At 39.3% G+C, this 15,569-nt stretch overlaps 1 protein-coding gene across 8 annotated transcripts in view; it reads right to left on the reverse strand.

Annotated features, from left to right (window-relative positions):
- The window catches only part of FHOD3 (formin homology 2 domain containing 3), a 405,358-nt gene that overhangs the window by 9,256 nt on the left and 380,533 nt on the right, over positions 1-15,569 (reverse strand). For 7 of the 8 annotated variants that reach the window (XM_074899444.1, XM_074899443.1, XM_074899442.1 and 4 more), the window contains 2 exons: positions 13,890-14,061; positions 11,492-11,653 (listed from right to left, as the gene is read on the reverse strand). In XM_074899444.1, the coding sequence (XP_074755545.1) occupies positions 11,492-11,653; positions 13,890-14,061 (334 nt within the window). Of the gene's footprint in view, positions 1-10,657; positions 10,696-11,491; positions 11,654-13,889; positions 14,062-15,569 lie in introns of all 8 variants that reach the window. The other variant, XM_074899440.1, reaches the window with a different exon arrangement.

Genomic DNA, 15,569 nt, shown 5'->3' on the forward strand with positions numbered 1-15,569 from the left:
GACAGAACAGTTCCCACAAACACTGATGGCTGCTGACTTATATAAACTAAGTGTGTGGGGCCAAATACTGCAAAGTACTGTGACTACTGGAAAGATTAAAGCGGTCTACCATCAACAGGCAATCAGAAGGATAACAGCTGACAGAATCACGGTTCAGACTCAGATGAATGCCTCTACAATGCAACAGGCCAGTCTGACACAGATGAATCCACTGAATTGAATACATGAAAATGATAACTAATATGTGCAAATTACTCACAGTACATTTCCTCATCTGAAGATATAGCAGATAGATGTGGTATCAGTAGTTAGTCAAGAACAAGGTCAAGAACAAGTTCCTGCCCCACTATTTTCTGCACTGGCTTGTGGACTATGGAGGCTTGTGGGTGACGAAATCAGGAGAAAGTTATCTACAGGAGCAGGGACTACTCTGGGAGGTAGGTGAACCTTGTCTTGACATGCTGTTAAACAGATGTCCTTAGACATTTGTCTGTTTTCTTATAAAGTGCTTGGTAGGGTTCCCCTACCTTAGGAAAGGTCATGAATACGTTTAGTCATCAAAATAGAATGCAGAGATATTTTCCTTCCATGCTTTATAGGCATTGCAAAATTACATTTCTCAAACTAGATCTTCACTCCCCCCTCTTCACTGAACTCTGTCGTGTCTCTAACTGGACTAGACATAATATCTTGGCTTGTAAAACTCTTGGCCTGCTGCAGATCACATTAAACTGAGTTATGGAATGTATTTTGGAGGCAGTGACAATAAAAATAAGATTTTCAAATGACCTTTTATGTTCTTTAAGTAATTTTTAAAACATTTGCTAAAGAAACATAACATAGAGAGAAAATAACTTTTAGTCTTGTCAAAAGCAAGGCCTGCTGAGATCCCATAACCAAGAAACTAAATGTTGTTTTTCTGGGGTCAGAGGGTATGATATTTTTTTTTAATTGGGAAATCTAGAATTTTATTTGATATCCTGGCAGAATGCAGTGTGCTTATGATGAACTCGATGAATGTGACTCTGGCTGTTGGGTCAAAATCTACAAAGATACATAGCCCTCACAGAACACTGGGGATGTTTTAAAAAAGAATAATTCCCTAAGAACAGTTTTGTCAGAGAATATAATTATCTAGGGTTTGTTTTTTATTTTAAAGAGCAAATAGCATTTCTAATTTACCTTCCCCAACCTTTTTTAAGATGCAATGAACAGTAAAGATCAGTCTGACTGGTGCCATTTACTCTTGCATTTGCAATGGCTTTTGGCATGTGTGCCTACATTGTATGGATGAGTCACCTGAAATGCAGACTAGATATGACCATTCTCCTGCTCAAGAGGACACAGAATTAGTGTCATTCCTATTACAAAGATGTGGCAGCCATAGAACTTCCTTTTGGTCTCAGCTGCAAAGGTAATGCAGCTGCTAGCTGCTGATTTAGAATGAAGAATATTCCAGGGGGCTCTAACTTACACAGTGAGGACAGTAGGAAGGGCAGATTGTAAGAGGCAATACAGGCCAGCTCCATCATCGCATTTCATGTATCTTAGTTTTATTTTGTTTTACCTATCCACACCCAGCTTGCACACAGTCTATTTTCTCATATATTTATATTTAACATATTCTCTTGGACTTTACTCCAATGAGCCCAGCAATGGCAATTTGCAACTCAAAAGTTCAACCCAGACAGTCTTGATCACATTCTCTTATTGTAATCCTTTTCAGCATTTGTGTTTTTTGTGGCACTGTCTATATAAATCATACATATGTTCAATTATGCATATATCATTGGTTAATATGAGCAGGCCTAAACGCTTAGTCAAAATACAAAAACATTATGTGTAAAGATTTTCCTTACAGGGATTTGTAGGTGAATTTTTGGATTTTAGCATGGAGTTCTCTGAAAAAGTACAGCTAACTGAAATGTGGTCTTTCGGTCAGCCTCATAGAAAGCTCCAGGAAACAATGTATTATTATGTATTATTAATTGCCCTGCAGCTTTACTTTGAGTCATCTTGACAATTCATAGATGGCACAAGTCTCCTAACAAGAAATTCTGTGTGTAATTTATGGTAGCTGTGACTTAAAGAGGAGCCTAACCATGGAAAAGGACAAAGCAGCATTTTGTAAGGAAAGCTTAACTTGTGTTTCATCTCCCTGTGGCTTAGGTAATAGGTAACAAAAAGTAACACTGCTTTAGAAAGTCTGGGCTGCATGAAGAACATACAGGTTTTAAAGTCATATTTAACATGTAGTTGAAACTGTTAGTTTTCAACTTTATGTATTTCACAGATCATCATTTACGTAAAGCTGAAAAGACTTAACTCCTTCCTTGAAAGCCTTCTATGACAAAAAAACCCCTAATTTTCAGGACTTCTGTGAGTTCTGCTATAAAAAGTTACTACCAAAAGCAATCCTGCTGCCATCTCTTTCATCAGTTCTCCCACTTAACTTCACCAGTCAAAAGTGATTCCACTATTAAGAGGTTAAGCATCAAGAGCATAGAGCTCACCAACAACTGAGTTTGCATGTAAGCACTATATACTGTTTTCAAGACCAGACTATACAGTAACAGTGCACAGGACAAAAAAAGCAGGAGATGGGATACAGAAAGCAAGCCATCTAACACCAGCATTTCAGGCATGCAGCCTTTACATTCCATTTAAAAATTTAAAATAACCCTCTAAGGGGGTAGCTCTTAGAACACAGAGCTGTCTGTTGGAGAGTGACTTGGCAGAGGAGTGTGGCCATGTTTGACCACCAGGGCTCCCCATTAGGAATCTGCACTTGGAAACAAGGCAGTAAAAGGCATCATCTCTATGAGCCCATCAGATTAAAAATAATTATGATCAAAACAATCTTGTAATTATCCTAATCAGGTGTTATTCTGCCCAGAGAAAGCCATATATATATAGACATACATATATATATTATGTTATTTTTTTGACATAGTGCTAGGGTAAGATAAATTCAAAATAGCTCTGTGTGAAACGTTTTGGTTCATTTTCTAAGAGAGACTTCCCTCCAAACACATTTGACACTCGCATCCAAGCGTAGTCCAGTTCCTGCCTTCACAGATCCTTGTGCTAAACTCCTGTGTGGGCAGCAGAGGGCTCTCTTTGGCAGCTGTGATATCGCGATGCTCTTCTGGAAAGCCATATAGGAGATCGCTTTTGTTGCTGCACTTCTTTTGTAAGGCAACTTGAAAAGCAACCCTGTACTTCCCTGTCTTTTCTCATTCGCAGATGAAGCGCTTTCCATAACAACTCTGTGATCTTGTCAGCCAGCAACTCACTGCTGCTGCTTTCTTACTCAGATGCTGAAAATAATCTTTCAGGAAGGAAGGATGATGTAAACAAGGGGTAAATTACTGCCTGGAGAAAAACCTGAAAGCCAATTTAATATGGAAAGAAAATGAATAAAATACATATCCTATCAACTTAGGGCTAACAGTATGCAACTCAACCAAACATATTTTTTTAATACTTAAAACTTAAGTATCCCACTTTTCGGAATGAATCCTGTGACAAGAACTCAAAAGTCTTGAAATATACCTTTAAAATATGCCAACTAAAATGAAAACAGAGGGTAACGTAGACAAATTCATTGATGCAGTGAATGACAAACTAGTAAAAGTGAAAACAACTATTTGTATCTCTTGTAAGATGCAATCAATTGAAGTAAAATTATTTTTTTTTCTACAGAACTACAGTTGAAAAAAATAACAGAAGTGTACACCATAACAAAAGTATTTCTATAGAAAATGTCAATTCCAATATTCTGTGACCTGGGAACATGAACAGCTTTATTTCCTACGTATACTGACATCACTTGCTCTTTACCAGCTGCTCATCTCCTGCCAGTCTCTCCCACATTACCTTCAGCCTGCTCTTTCCTGCAATAAAGAAAGTGCCATTTGGACAAGAAGAGATGGCCAGAGAAATTCCAGCACTTGTAAAGCCTTGTCTAGAAGCCCATGTGAAGCTGCAGACCACTCCCTCGTTTTGGTTCTCTTAGGGCCAGAGACACAGCACAAGGATATGCCAATGGTCTGCCTACGCTCTAGGATCCTGCTGGGACACAGGCTTCATCTGCTACCAGGAGGCACTCTTTGTAAGAGCGAAGTCTGAGCCGTGGCTACTTCTCCCTCCACAGAGCAGCATGTTTGGGTGGGCATTTAATCCCATGAGGTGACAGTCACTCTACAATCACTAGGGATTCACTAGGGATGCAATCACTACAATCATTACAGCAGCAGTTTTCTCCTTGTGCCTACATCATGTCCTCTGTGCTCGGGTAACATAACATATACGTGCAGGTGAATGCCTGTGTAGTGTTCAGCACTTCTGTCTTCTCCCCGTGAACTGAAATAAACGGATAAAAGATACGTATTTTTTGTAAATGCTGAATATTTAATTCTGACTTCCCAGATCAATGCAATGACTTCTCACCTTTTTTTCAGTTGCTGTATTAAAACAGTGCTGCTCAACTTTGAGCAAATACTAGATTCCACAGTGTCTCTAAATACCCATACTGGAATCCAATGCAAAGTTAAGCAATGTACTTAATGGCGTGGGCTGCGTTAATTTTATGTCTGACTTTCCTTGTATAAAAAAGATAAAGCTGTTTTAACCAGAAAGTTTGAGGATAGGAGCCCCAAAACAAATAATTTGTATCAGAATAAAACTCACTATAGAAATGACTCATAGATTCCTCTAAAACACTCACTGGAAAATGAATTTAAGCCTCTTTTACAAGCAATTTTTTTACTAGATCTTTAAACCAGGCTTTCAAAAAATCTTTTGTTTTGAAGGTTACATGATGTAGAACTCTACAGAATGATGGCAATTTCACTTTTACAGTGTTAGGACCAGGCAAATACTCTTGAACAAAACTTGAGATGTGAAAGATATGGTTTGAAACAGATGGAGATTGTCAACAAAATACACAGGTACTATACATTTGAACAGTTAAAAAGCACAACGTCTATCCCATCTGTTGAGATCGCTTCTTTTAGAAGAAAGCTATACAAATAAATGTAATTCACATTGTAAAGCAGAAACTGAACACTCATAAATATGTACCTACTTAGAAGTGGTATTAATATCAACAATACAATTATATAAGTTATCAGTTACAACTGACAAAACTGAAAATATGGAATAAGCTATTCAGCCTCATGCTTCAAATAAATACACCGATTTACAACTATTAAAACTCACGATGAGACCTATAGGTTACTCAGCTAATCCTACCTCTCCTGTTTGTTCTCTACAGCTGTTGATGCTGGTCTCTGACACAGATAAGACATGGGACTACACAGGCCTCACACCCTGAGCAATTTCTACAGATAAATGTGGTCAACTGTATTTATTACTCATTAACTATTAGTAATAATTGTTTTTAATCGATTGTATTTTTATTTATTGTAGATCATGTAGTTTAATTCTGTAATTTTTGCATAGAACTCGCCATCCTGAGGATGAAACAATGTATTACTTAAGAGGCATCCAAGAGGCACTAGCTATCTTGGCATCCAATGAACATAACCTTCCAGCTGCCAGAGTTTTAAGTGCTTTATCTCATGTTCTGTTTTCATTTAATAATTAGATTTTTATTAACTGGGTATTGACCTTCAGAAGGCTCAGTACTTTGTGTGAGGACAAACAGACTTTGATACTGAATACCATTGGTGATACATTTACTTTTTCTAAGTGCAAAGAATTGTTCCTAAATGTGCACCACTAACTAGATTACTCTGCCCCCTTCTCTAACTCCTGATAGGATCCAGCTACTCAAATCCTAAATAATTAGTTGCAAATTCTAAGTGAAGTTGCTTGCCTTTAAAGCATTTTATATAAACTTTCTTCTTGTAAGGTTTTCATTTTTTTAAAAGCATAATTTCCATTAACTCCTGCTTTTAGTCAGGCTATAAATACCAGAAGAAGTCTCCCTCCTGGTATTTTGGCACTTCTGTGTCTTTCCATAGCCAGAAAAAGTAAGTGGAGAGACATGAAAATGAAAAAAACAAAGAAAATGATTAAAAAGTTAACTGAAGCACCCTATGAATGCTAAACAAAAATTACACACCTTTGGATTCAAATAGTCTCCCATCTAGTATTTTGCATGCTTACAAACAGGTTTATTCCAAAGCAATGCTGCATGTGTTACTAAAAGCTGTCTAAAACTTGTCTCCATGCCTGGTCCTTTGGCAGAGATCTTTCCCACGTTTTGGCACCTGATGACAATGTGCTAACTCATATTTCACTTCTACCGAAGGTGGAATTTAGTATGAAATACCTGACCTGGGATGTTCTGTAGTTAAGTTTAAACCACCGTGCCTGAGCTTATTTATCTAGGATTCAGGTAATCTTGACTCATTTCCTATCTCCTCCACAGTCCACTTGTATGAGTCTGACAGATTATTTGGGTGGTGCCTCAGATCCATTTCTGCATAATGACTATAAGAATTTTTTTACTCCCTGCAAGTCATTATGCAAATATATCAGTAAATCCTTATGAGATGTTTCCATATCTCAAGGGTCAGTCACAGGGTATATTATTAGGTTAACATGTGATTCCAAAGCCTAATAAAAGAACAAGACATTATCATGTATCCTCTCTCTTTTTGAACATCACAAATAATTTTGATCAAGTAATCTCATTCAAATATTGGATTAAATTCTGATTCAATTATCTGCTCCAAACCCATTTCTCTAACTCAAATCTAAAGCATACTTTCAATTTATTAAAATCTAAGAGAAATAAGAGCGCATACACTCTGAGATAAAACAATGTGGGGGAATAACAAATCTCTCACTCTGCAATGTCCTCATGCAGTGTCTCTAACAGAATACATTGCAACCACCACCATGCTACTCACCATGAAATATTAGTCACACCTGGGCCCTACATTATGGTTTACCATTCAGGGTTGGTTGAAGATCCAGATGTAAGCAGTGCTGTACAGTCAAGCCAGCTTTAAAGAGCTATTTCCTTTGTGCAGTTATCTGAAATTATCTGTTGGCAAGACCATGTTGGGATGCCCACTCTTTGACCACTGCCTTGACTTTTGGCAGCCAGAAGACTCATTTTCAAGGATGAAGGTTGCTAATACTAACAAATCATAAAGAGGGAGGAAGATGCTTGCAGGTTCCTGTTTTAGACTCAAGGTAGTTGCTAGTCAGCTGGTCTGGTTTTGCTATCCTGGGCCTTAATCAGCACCTGAAGAAGGTAATGAATCCTTATGACTTTCTCTTGGTCCCTTTTCAGAGCCCTGCCATGGCCATTCACAGAGGTCAGAAATCAACTCTGTTAGGCTCAATGTTTCCAAGAATTGCTCTGTGTATGCCAGAATTAGTGCAAATACCTTCTATATGCTTATTCATGATTATTAAACTGGAGCATCATTTTTTGTGACGCCGAGTTATATCATTCTCCTGAGAATCCATTCAGTTCAATGAGACCAACAAAGAGACGGCACACTGTAAGAGTCTAAGCCTGAGAGTAATTGATTTTATGTTAGGGGATGGATGTTTTAAATAAACAGCCAGGACAACAAGGAAACCAGCATTATCTTTCTATTTGTCTATTATGGAGTTTTGGGGGGTTCTTTTAATTAAATGTACTAAAGTAAAATTTTTATCTTATGGATGATACTGCTAGTCTTTATGTGTCTTCTGTTGCCTCAAAGCTTTAAGACCTATTTTTCTTCTCCTCCAATTTGAAGCAATTGGCACAGGCTGGTTCTTTATGGTGTGAAACTCTCATTTAATAACAGGATTTTCTAAGCAGCCCTATTCTTTATATATTTTCTTCTATTACCTCACTTCTTGTAAACTTCACAGCAAACTCTGTTTATCTACCTTACATTATTTTTTTAAATTCAGCTCTCTGTATTAAATAACCTCCTTTCTTGACTGTTTTCTGAAATCTCAGTAGTATCTTATACAGAGAGTTTAATTTTTATTTCTCCAAATCCACTGATGCAATGCCTGTAATACTGTTCTGTAAGCTGCTAAAATTAACTTCAGTAATTGTAGTCATTGGAATTTGGACTATCAACTAGAGTGATTCTTAAAACTTCCTTATCCCACTTTTCCTTTGCACTCATTGTTTGTTATGGCATCATTTGCGAAGGTCATCCTAACCTTATGGAGAACCAGACAATCCTAATTATTCTATTTTTTATTCTTTGCTAAGTTGAACAGCTCCCCATAATGTTACAAAAACTTTTCTCACAGAATGCTGCCTTCGATCTTCAAGAACGGAAGCTGTATTTTCAACCTAATTTGTATTTTATGCTTTTAAAATATGCTGAACTGACATGTCTAGAGGCTGGGGTCTGCTGTTTACACACAGGATGAGGACATTGGAGAGAAAAAAAGAGCAGAAGCTTCCCATGGTAATTTGCCTTGAAGCTGTCTTTGAATGACCACTTTCAGGGGTGACGGAGTATTTCAGTTTCTGCAGCTCATTCACTCCCCTGGCTTTCTGATGAGGCTTCTAATGAACGAATACAACTGTAATGTTGTTTTCTCATATATAACACCACTCCAGTATGTGTGGTAGGCCGGTCACTGAATACCCGTCATGAGGCAATGACTTCCAGCTGGTTACTCTACTTCTAAATGTCAAATTTTATCTCTAAAAACCTCCACTATATAAAGGTCTAGCACAGAGTTAAGTTCTCTCTCTGCAGATCATCACAGGAACTCAGCTGTTAGGCACTTACCTCATACCTTAGCTTTCCGTAGTCCATTTCAGCTCTCACTGAGCAAATTCCTTCCTACTAGGGCTCAGTCAACTTCAGTCATGTCTGCATTTATCAGTGACCCTTTGTATCTTCAACCAACAGATACAGACATTTCCATCTGTCTTTTGTTGGATGACTCAGTGCCTTATTCATCCTACCAATTTATAGTTCTGCTGATTACTCTGAGAGTTCAAACTCTACATCATTAAGATCTAACTAAGTTCTCTGCATACCAGATAAACTCATGCTGCTCAACAATTACAAGTGGTAAAATGGCTCAAATGAACATATCAAAATGTTTCTTCTTCCCATTACAACTATTTCTTGAATTTAACTTAATCTTTTTCACACTCCTGTTTCTGCTTTCCCCTAGCTATAAATGACTTGAGCATCACTTGCTTTTCACTTCACAACCTTCTGTCTTATTTTATGGACAAAAAATTCCTCACCCACGAGAACCTTCTTCCTGAACCGCAGGAAATGTTTACAGCGCAATTGCATATAAACCTTTTGGGTTTCTGATTTTGCTAAAAACACATAGCTCAGCTTCACTAAAATCTTTGCTGAATGCTAAGTAAGCCTGACACAATTTCCAGTTCTGCACTGAAAGCAATGAGGCATATGCAACATGATGCACAGTGAAAATCGTTAATTCCAACTGAGTTTTGCTTTGATGTCCATGAATAGATTGAATACCAAGCTCATGGCAAAAGCCAAAGGATGTGTATGGGAGTCTGAATATTGAAGGCAGTGAATCAAACACATCAGATAATCAGGTCTCTTTGCTCTGCAGATAATAAATATCATAGCATCTGCTAATCTAAATCATTGAAGTATGCCTAAAAATCTACTTTCTAATAGGTCTGTGGAGGACTTGTGTTATATTTCTAACCGGAAGATCTGCTCATTTAACTCACATCATACACTGACAAGGACTGGTCTCTGTTAATTTCCTGGAGGTGCTATATTATCAGTCCAGCTGAGTGTATTTTAGAGCTAAACTACTTCATTTATTCATTATCCAGGTATACTGACTATCTGTCAGAGTGAAACAGTTCAGTTAACATATTCTTCCTTCACACTTTCTTTAGCAATGTCAACTGAAAGGGACACTAAACTACTGAACTTTATGTTTGTTTTGAAACTGCCTTTTAATCCACTTAAGAGTCTCATCCAGATCTTGAAGAACAAACAAGCAGAAGAGCTGGATCCTATCATGATTAATTACAATGGAAATAAGTCCCAGCCTAAACATTTACTGAATGCTTAATCCCTGTTAATGTTTTAACTGAATATAAAAGCCAGCTCCATGGAAAAAAATATATAGTATTTTTATTATCATTATCCTGTTTTGCTTTGGGTTTTGTTTTTTTTTTTTTTTTTTCCCCTGCAGCAAGTGCTTCCTTGGGAAAAAGGTACCTGGTAAAAAGTAGAAAGACCTTTTGATGTGTGTGTGCATGAAGGTAGTGTTGCTAACAGAGGAAATATTTTAGCATGGGATAAACCGTGGAAATAGGCAAACATACAGGAGGTTTATTTGATATGCACAAGCTAACTAGGGCAGTCACCACGTGCAGAACACCAGAACCATGTGGGGAGAGTGGGTAGCAGCAGCAGGTGATGCCACAGAGAGGTACGGCACAGTGTATGATGGAAAGTAAGACAGACAATCCAGTGTCAGTTCATTTTCTTTGCTTAGAGTCTGGCTCATCTAACCGGTGTCCATTTTGCTTTTGCTCTTGCCACATGCAGAAGTTCCTTTCTTAGCATGTTGGGGAAAGTGAATATGCTCTCAGCACATGCTAGCTTATAGCAATCACTGCTTATACTAAATGTTTTTGATTACCCAGTATGTTAGAACAATTTCACAAAAACGAAAATCTGTGTGATTTTTCACTCACTGTTGTTGTCTCCTCTTTGTCCTAACTTCCCAGAAATGCTAAAAAGATGGATGGAAAGGTAGTCAAAAAGCCACATATGGTGAATGACATTAAACACTAAAATCTGATGGTTTTTGGGTACTTATCCTTCTCATAGCAACTGCAGTTGTCTCTGCACATAAGGAAAAAAAAAAACCCCAGAAGATTATCAACTCTTAAACACTGTATTTACTAGAGCATGAAATCAAATTGCTCAGACTTGGGTGCTGCAGCTCAGCCCTGGCACAGGCTACACTGTTGAAAGACCACCTTATAAATGTGCGACCTTTTTTTCCCAGTGGAAGTTAAGCTCCTCTATAACCACTTTGCAGCCAAGCAACAGTAGACATTTTGTTTTCAGGGCTGCGGAAGGACAGTACACAGTATGAGAGAGCATGATTTCAAAAGGTGAAAGAACTCAAACTATTTTTTGCTTTATAAATAAATTTATCTGCAGATACAACTATTAATCTTTATGCCAATTCACAGCACCTTATAGCATTTTAAGCAGTCTCCATTTGAGGGCCTGATCTGACTTCTCTAGTTATGATCAAGTACCAACATCAGCTCTAAAGCACCATAAATCATTCTTCTCTTACTACTAGGGCATTTAAAGTTCTATAGAAGACAGTCACCCACTGCATACAACATCATTTAAACAACAGTAAGAGGAATATATGCCAATCATAAGTATACACTCAAGCTACTATGAACTACTAATGCATGTCTGCCTTCTAAGGGTCTGGTTCCTACACTGATATACCTAAGTATTTGCACATTTGCTTATTTTGAGAAATTTAATAGCCATATACTCACATGATTTCCTATTTGCTCGTGACCGCTTCCTCTCTCTAGGCACCGCTCGCTGGCTTGGCACTTGGGTGGCAGACTTTACAATGCGATCCATGATCTCATCTGCTGCATCATCCGTTGCATTAGGTGAATCATCGTTGCCAGCATTCCATGAACCAATACGGCCTGGAAAAGTCCAGCAAATAAATTGAGGGAAAAGAAGACAGAAAGTCTCTTGTGTCACTTTGGTTTTGCAATTGGGTTTTTTGGGGGAATTACGGCAGGCAGCTCAGTCACTGCTACTTCAAATTGGCCAAAAGAGAAGACTCTGCCTAATGGAGGATATTTCTAAATAATACCCTAGACTCTCTGCTGTATCAGCAGAGAGTTGAGAGCTCAAATGCAATTATAGTTTTCTATTCCCTTCAGCCTCAGAATCTTATTCTTGACCATGCAACTGGCAAATATCTGCTAGAGACTGACTGTAAGCCAAGGATTGCTTGTGTTGTGTGACCATGTTTTCCTCTGCTCCTATTACACAGAGACTAGAAGACATGGCATATGTTAGAGATTGATTCAAATCAGCAAGACAGGTCCTCTGTACCAAAAGAAAGGAAGAATCAATTCCTGAGCATCTGTTCCACAGCCTATTGCAAAGAAGACATGAAACGGGCAAAAAGTGTTGTTTGATATGTCTTGTTGTCCCTTTCACAATGAAGAATTCACCTTGTCATCATAAAGTTGTATGTGTCCTGGCACAACTGCGTGTGCTCTGTTACGAGCAGAAAAGCAAGAGTCGGCAAGCTGAAAAGCTAAATAAGCAATTTTGGTTAAAACCACAAACAAACAAGTGAGCCATGTCTCTGAACCCAAGGTTCTGGCACTCCTTACTCCACAGAGCTGTGTCAGATGCATCTTCGAGTTCCTCCACTAAAGACTACTGTTCTGTATGCTTTTTGTTTTTAAATGATTTCAAGGCTAGTATGCAGTGTGAACACTGACAGCGAGCTTTGTAAACGAGTGGGTGTGGTAGAATTGCAAGCAGCTAAAAATTCACTGGCAAAGTCACTCTATATCACATCCCCAATGTTGAAGAACAACAGCTTTGATTAGCACTTTGCTCTGCTGCTTGTCTCCTGGCTCTTGTCAAGAGCAGTTGTATTACAATAGTGCTCCTGACAAGTTTCTGTCTGCCTCACCCATCCTCTCTGCCTCTGTTGATCTTCAGGGGAACACAAGCTGACTCTCGTTATCAGGACACACTGCTTGTTAGCATTCAATAGATTACTTCAGCTATTCCGCTTGTTGCAGTGCAGCTTGAATTATTTCATCTTTGCGCTTTAGCTAGTTGACTTGCTTCTTAAACTTGGGCTGTGAAACCTCTAAATAAGACAGGATTGTGGTTTCAAGACTTAAACTATGCACGCATAGAATTAGTGGTGGATGCTCGGGATGTGCTATCAGTGGTATCAAAAAAAGAATCAAGAAAGTGTAAGATATCTAGATGCGAGGGAAAAATTATACCACAGCCTGAATTTTGGTGAGTCGCCTTTAGTGGAACCATCTTCCAGGTATCATATGTATGGGAGGGAGTGAGGGGAAGACGAAAGGAAATAAACTGGTGAACCCAGTGTCTGTAAAATGATTTAGCATAAAGGAAGTGGTTTAGTGGTTGGTTAAATGAAGAGCTCTTCTGTCAGAGTATCAGGTGTTGGAATCAGCGGACTGAGTCAGGTTTTAATTTCCTCTCTGTCAGCTTTCAGCAATCACCCATGCTGACACTTGGAAACAGCAGAGCATTGCAGACCTCAGAGAAAGAGGTATCTGTCAGGGAAGCAAGAAGATGTGGGGCTGTCCACAGCAGCTTTTTCTGCTCCTAGTCTCCACTTAAGCTATTACCTTTGCAGTTCAGCAGGGAGGTAGTTAAAAGATTCATCATCTTCTTCCTACCATTTTCCTCTCCCCAGTCATTTCTAAAATGCTGCAAGGACCTTTCTCTTCAATTTGAATTGCCACTTTCTACTTGCTTCTATCGAAAATAAAAAGAAAACCACATCATGGATTCCCTGGATGCCCCATTTTGCGTTCATGATGAGAACAAGAATAAAAACTGGAGTGTTAGTGGGCAGGCAGCCACATTCACAGTGCCGGGAGAGATGAGGATTTCTGCAGGCTTGGAGTCCTAATGCCCCCAGGCACTAATGTGGCTGTGATCCACGTGTTAAAACTTCAGGCAAATTCTTCTACATCCCAGTGCCCCAAGTCACCATTTTCAGCATGGAAACACCGCTGGCATCTTCTCCTTGCCCTTCAATCCCTTCTGCCATGAGCGCTATGCAAGAGGGCCACGACCTATGTTTAGGCCACCATGTGGCTACTGTGCCACAAAAAATGTGGCTAAAAGAAAACTGCAGGCACTCACCTCGGCTGGCCCGGCTTCGAGTGCGGACCCCAAGCACCGTGGTGCTTTCCCCGCCGACAGAGGAGGTCTTCAGCACGGCCTTCATGTTCTCATGCTCTGCAGCATCCTCAGCATACTGCAGCCCCTGGGGCTGGCTCTGGCAGGGGGGCGAGCTGCTGGAGAACTTGCCAGACTGTAGGAGGAAAACAGATTTGTTCTTTCAACAGAAAACAGCATGGAGAATAGGCCAGAGTCTTGACTGCAAATTGCAAGGAGAAAGGTGTCCTCCTGGGCTTGGTTTGGAGTGCAGTTATTCCCAAAAGAGCCAGGCAACAGTTGCCCCTCTCCCAGACCATGCACTGTGAGCAGAAATAAACTGGAAAGAGGGTGACAGCAGGGAGCAGACACTACCAGAGGAAAACCAGATGCATTAGCTCAAGCTTTGTAATTTTGACCTCCTGTCTGAGAGTATAAAGTACAAAGGCAAAGACTTGCATTGAAACATTCGACCCAGGCTGGGCCTGATCTGGGGTCAGGTACAACACCAAGGGGAACAGCACGAGACCTGACACAAATAAGAAATTGCTTCTTTTCTGTACAATCATCTTTCATTAACAAGGCAAAATGGGGAGAGACATCTAGGAAGAGATACCTTTCCCTCTTGCCTCTCTGCATTGCTGCACAGAAAATTCTCAAACTGCTCGAAAACACAAATACCTACAAGTAACCTTAAAACACCTTACCACTAATGCCGAAAAAATCCCCGGTTCCAAAACACCCAGCCAAATTATTTCATGGTCAAAACACAAAAGTTGCAGTCAGCAGTTAGAAGAACAAACAAAACCTTACAAGAGGTTTAGGAATCTGCCCTCTGCTTCCCCAGCCCCCCCTGTGATTTCCCTGTCACCACGACTACATGAACAACAGCAGCTACATTAGCTGGGTAAGCATAGTGTGTGGATGCCGCAGCTCCAACAGTTACTGAAAACAGCCATCTAGAAATGGATGAAAACAGCAGAAAGGAATACTTTCTAAGGAGGAGAAGAGGAGTCTGCATTGCTGGGCTGCTCTCCCTTTCCAGCCTCTGCCTACAAAGGGCTGTGATGTTGGTATTTGCTCCATTGCTCTTATCTAGAGAAAGCCTGAAACACATTTAAAATACAGTCCTGGCTGCAGAAAATACCAGCTCGGTCAACAGCAAACAGGCATCAACAGATAAAATTACCCCTCAGTATTCTCAGTTGTATCAGTCAAGCATCAGAAACGGAAATATGTTTTATTTTTCCTTTTAACCTTTCCTACTCTGATCAATTGAACACAGATGAAAGAAGGTGTGCTGAATTATCTTCTTCCTTTGCATAATAAACAACATTAATTATTCACTTGAAGGTATTGAGCTGGTCAGTTAAAGGGATGCAAACCTGCAGAGTCTTTTTGTCAGAGAACAGCAAATAGGAAGAAAAGACGGGGCCCTACTTTCAGAGCTTTGATTGAGTCCCTGGGGCTGTCAAGACTGCAAATTGAAAATATTTAATCTGGAAATCAATGACAGGATGATTCTATTTTAACATGATGACTTTTCAGGGTAAGATAGCAAGTTAACTGAGCAGCAAAACAATACTCCCTACAAGGCACTTAGCTAAATATACCAGTATGAGATTTATTTTTAATAGTGAGAAGTTTGTTTTCTTGTTAAAACAT

The sequence above is a fragment of the Athene noctua genome, chromosome 2 (genome assembly GCF_965140245.1).
Source record: "Athene noctua chromosome 2, bAthNoc1.hap1.1, whole genome shotgun sequence".
Lineage (NCBI taxonomy): Eukaryota > Metazoa > Chordata > Aves > Strigiformes > Strigidae > Athene > Athene noctua.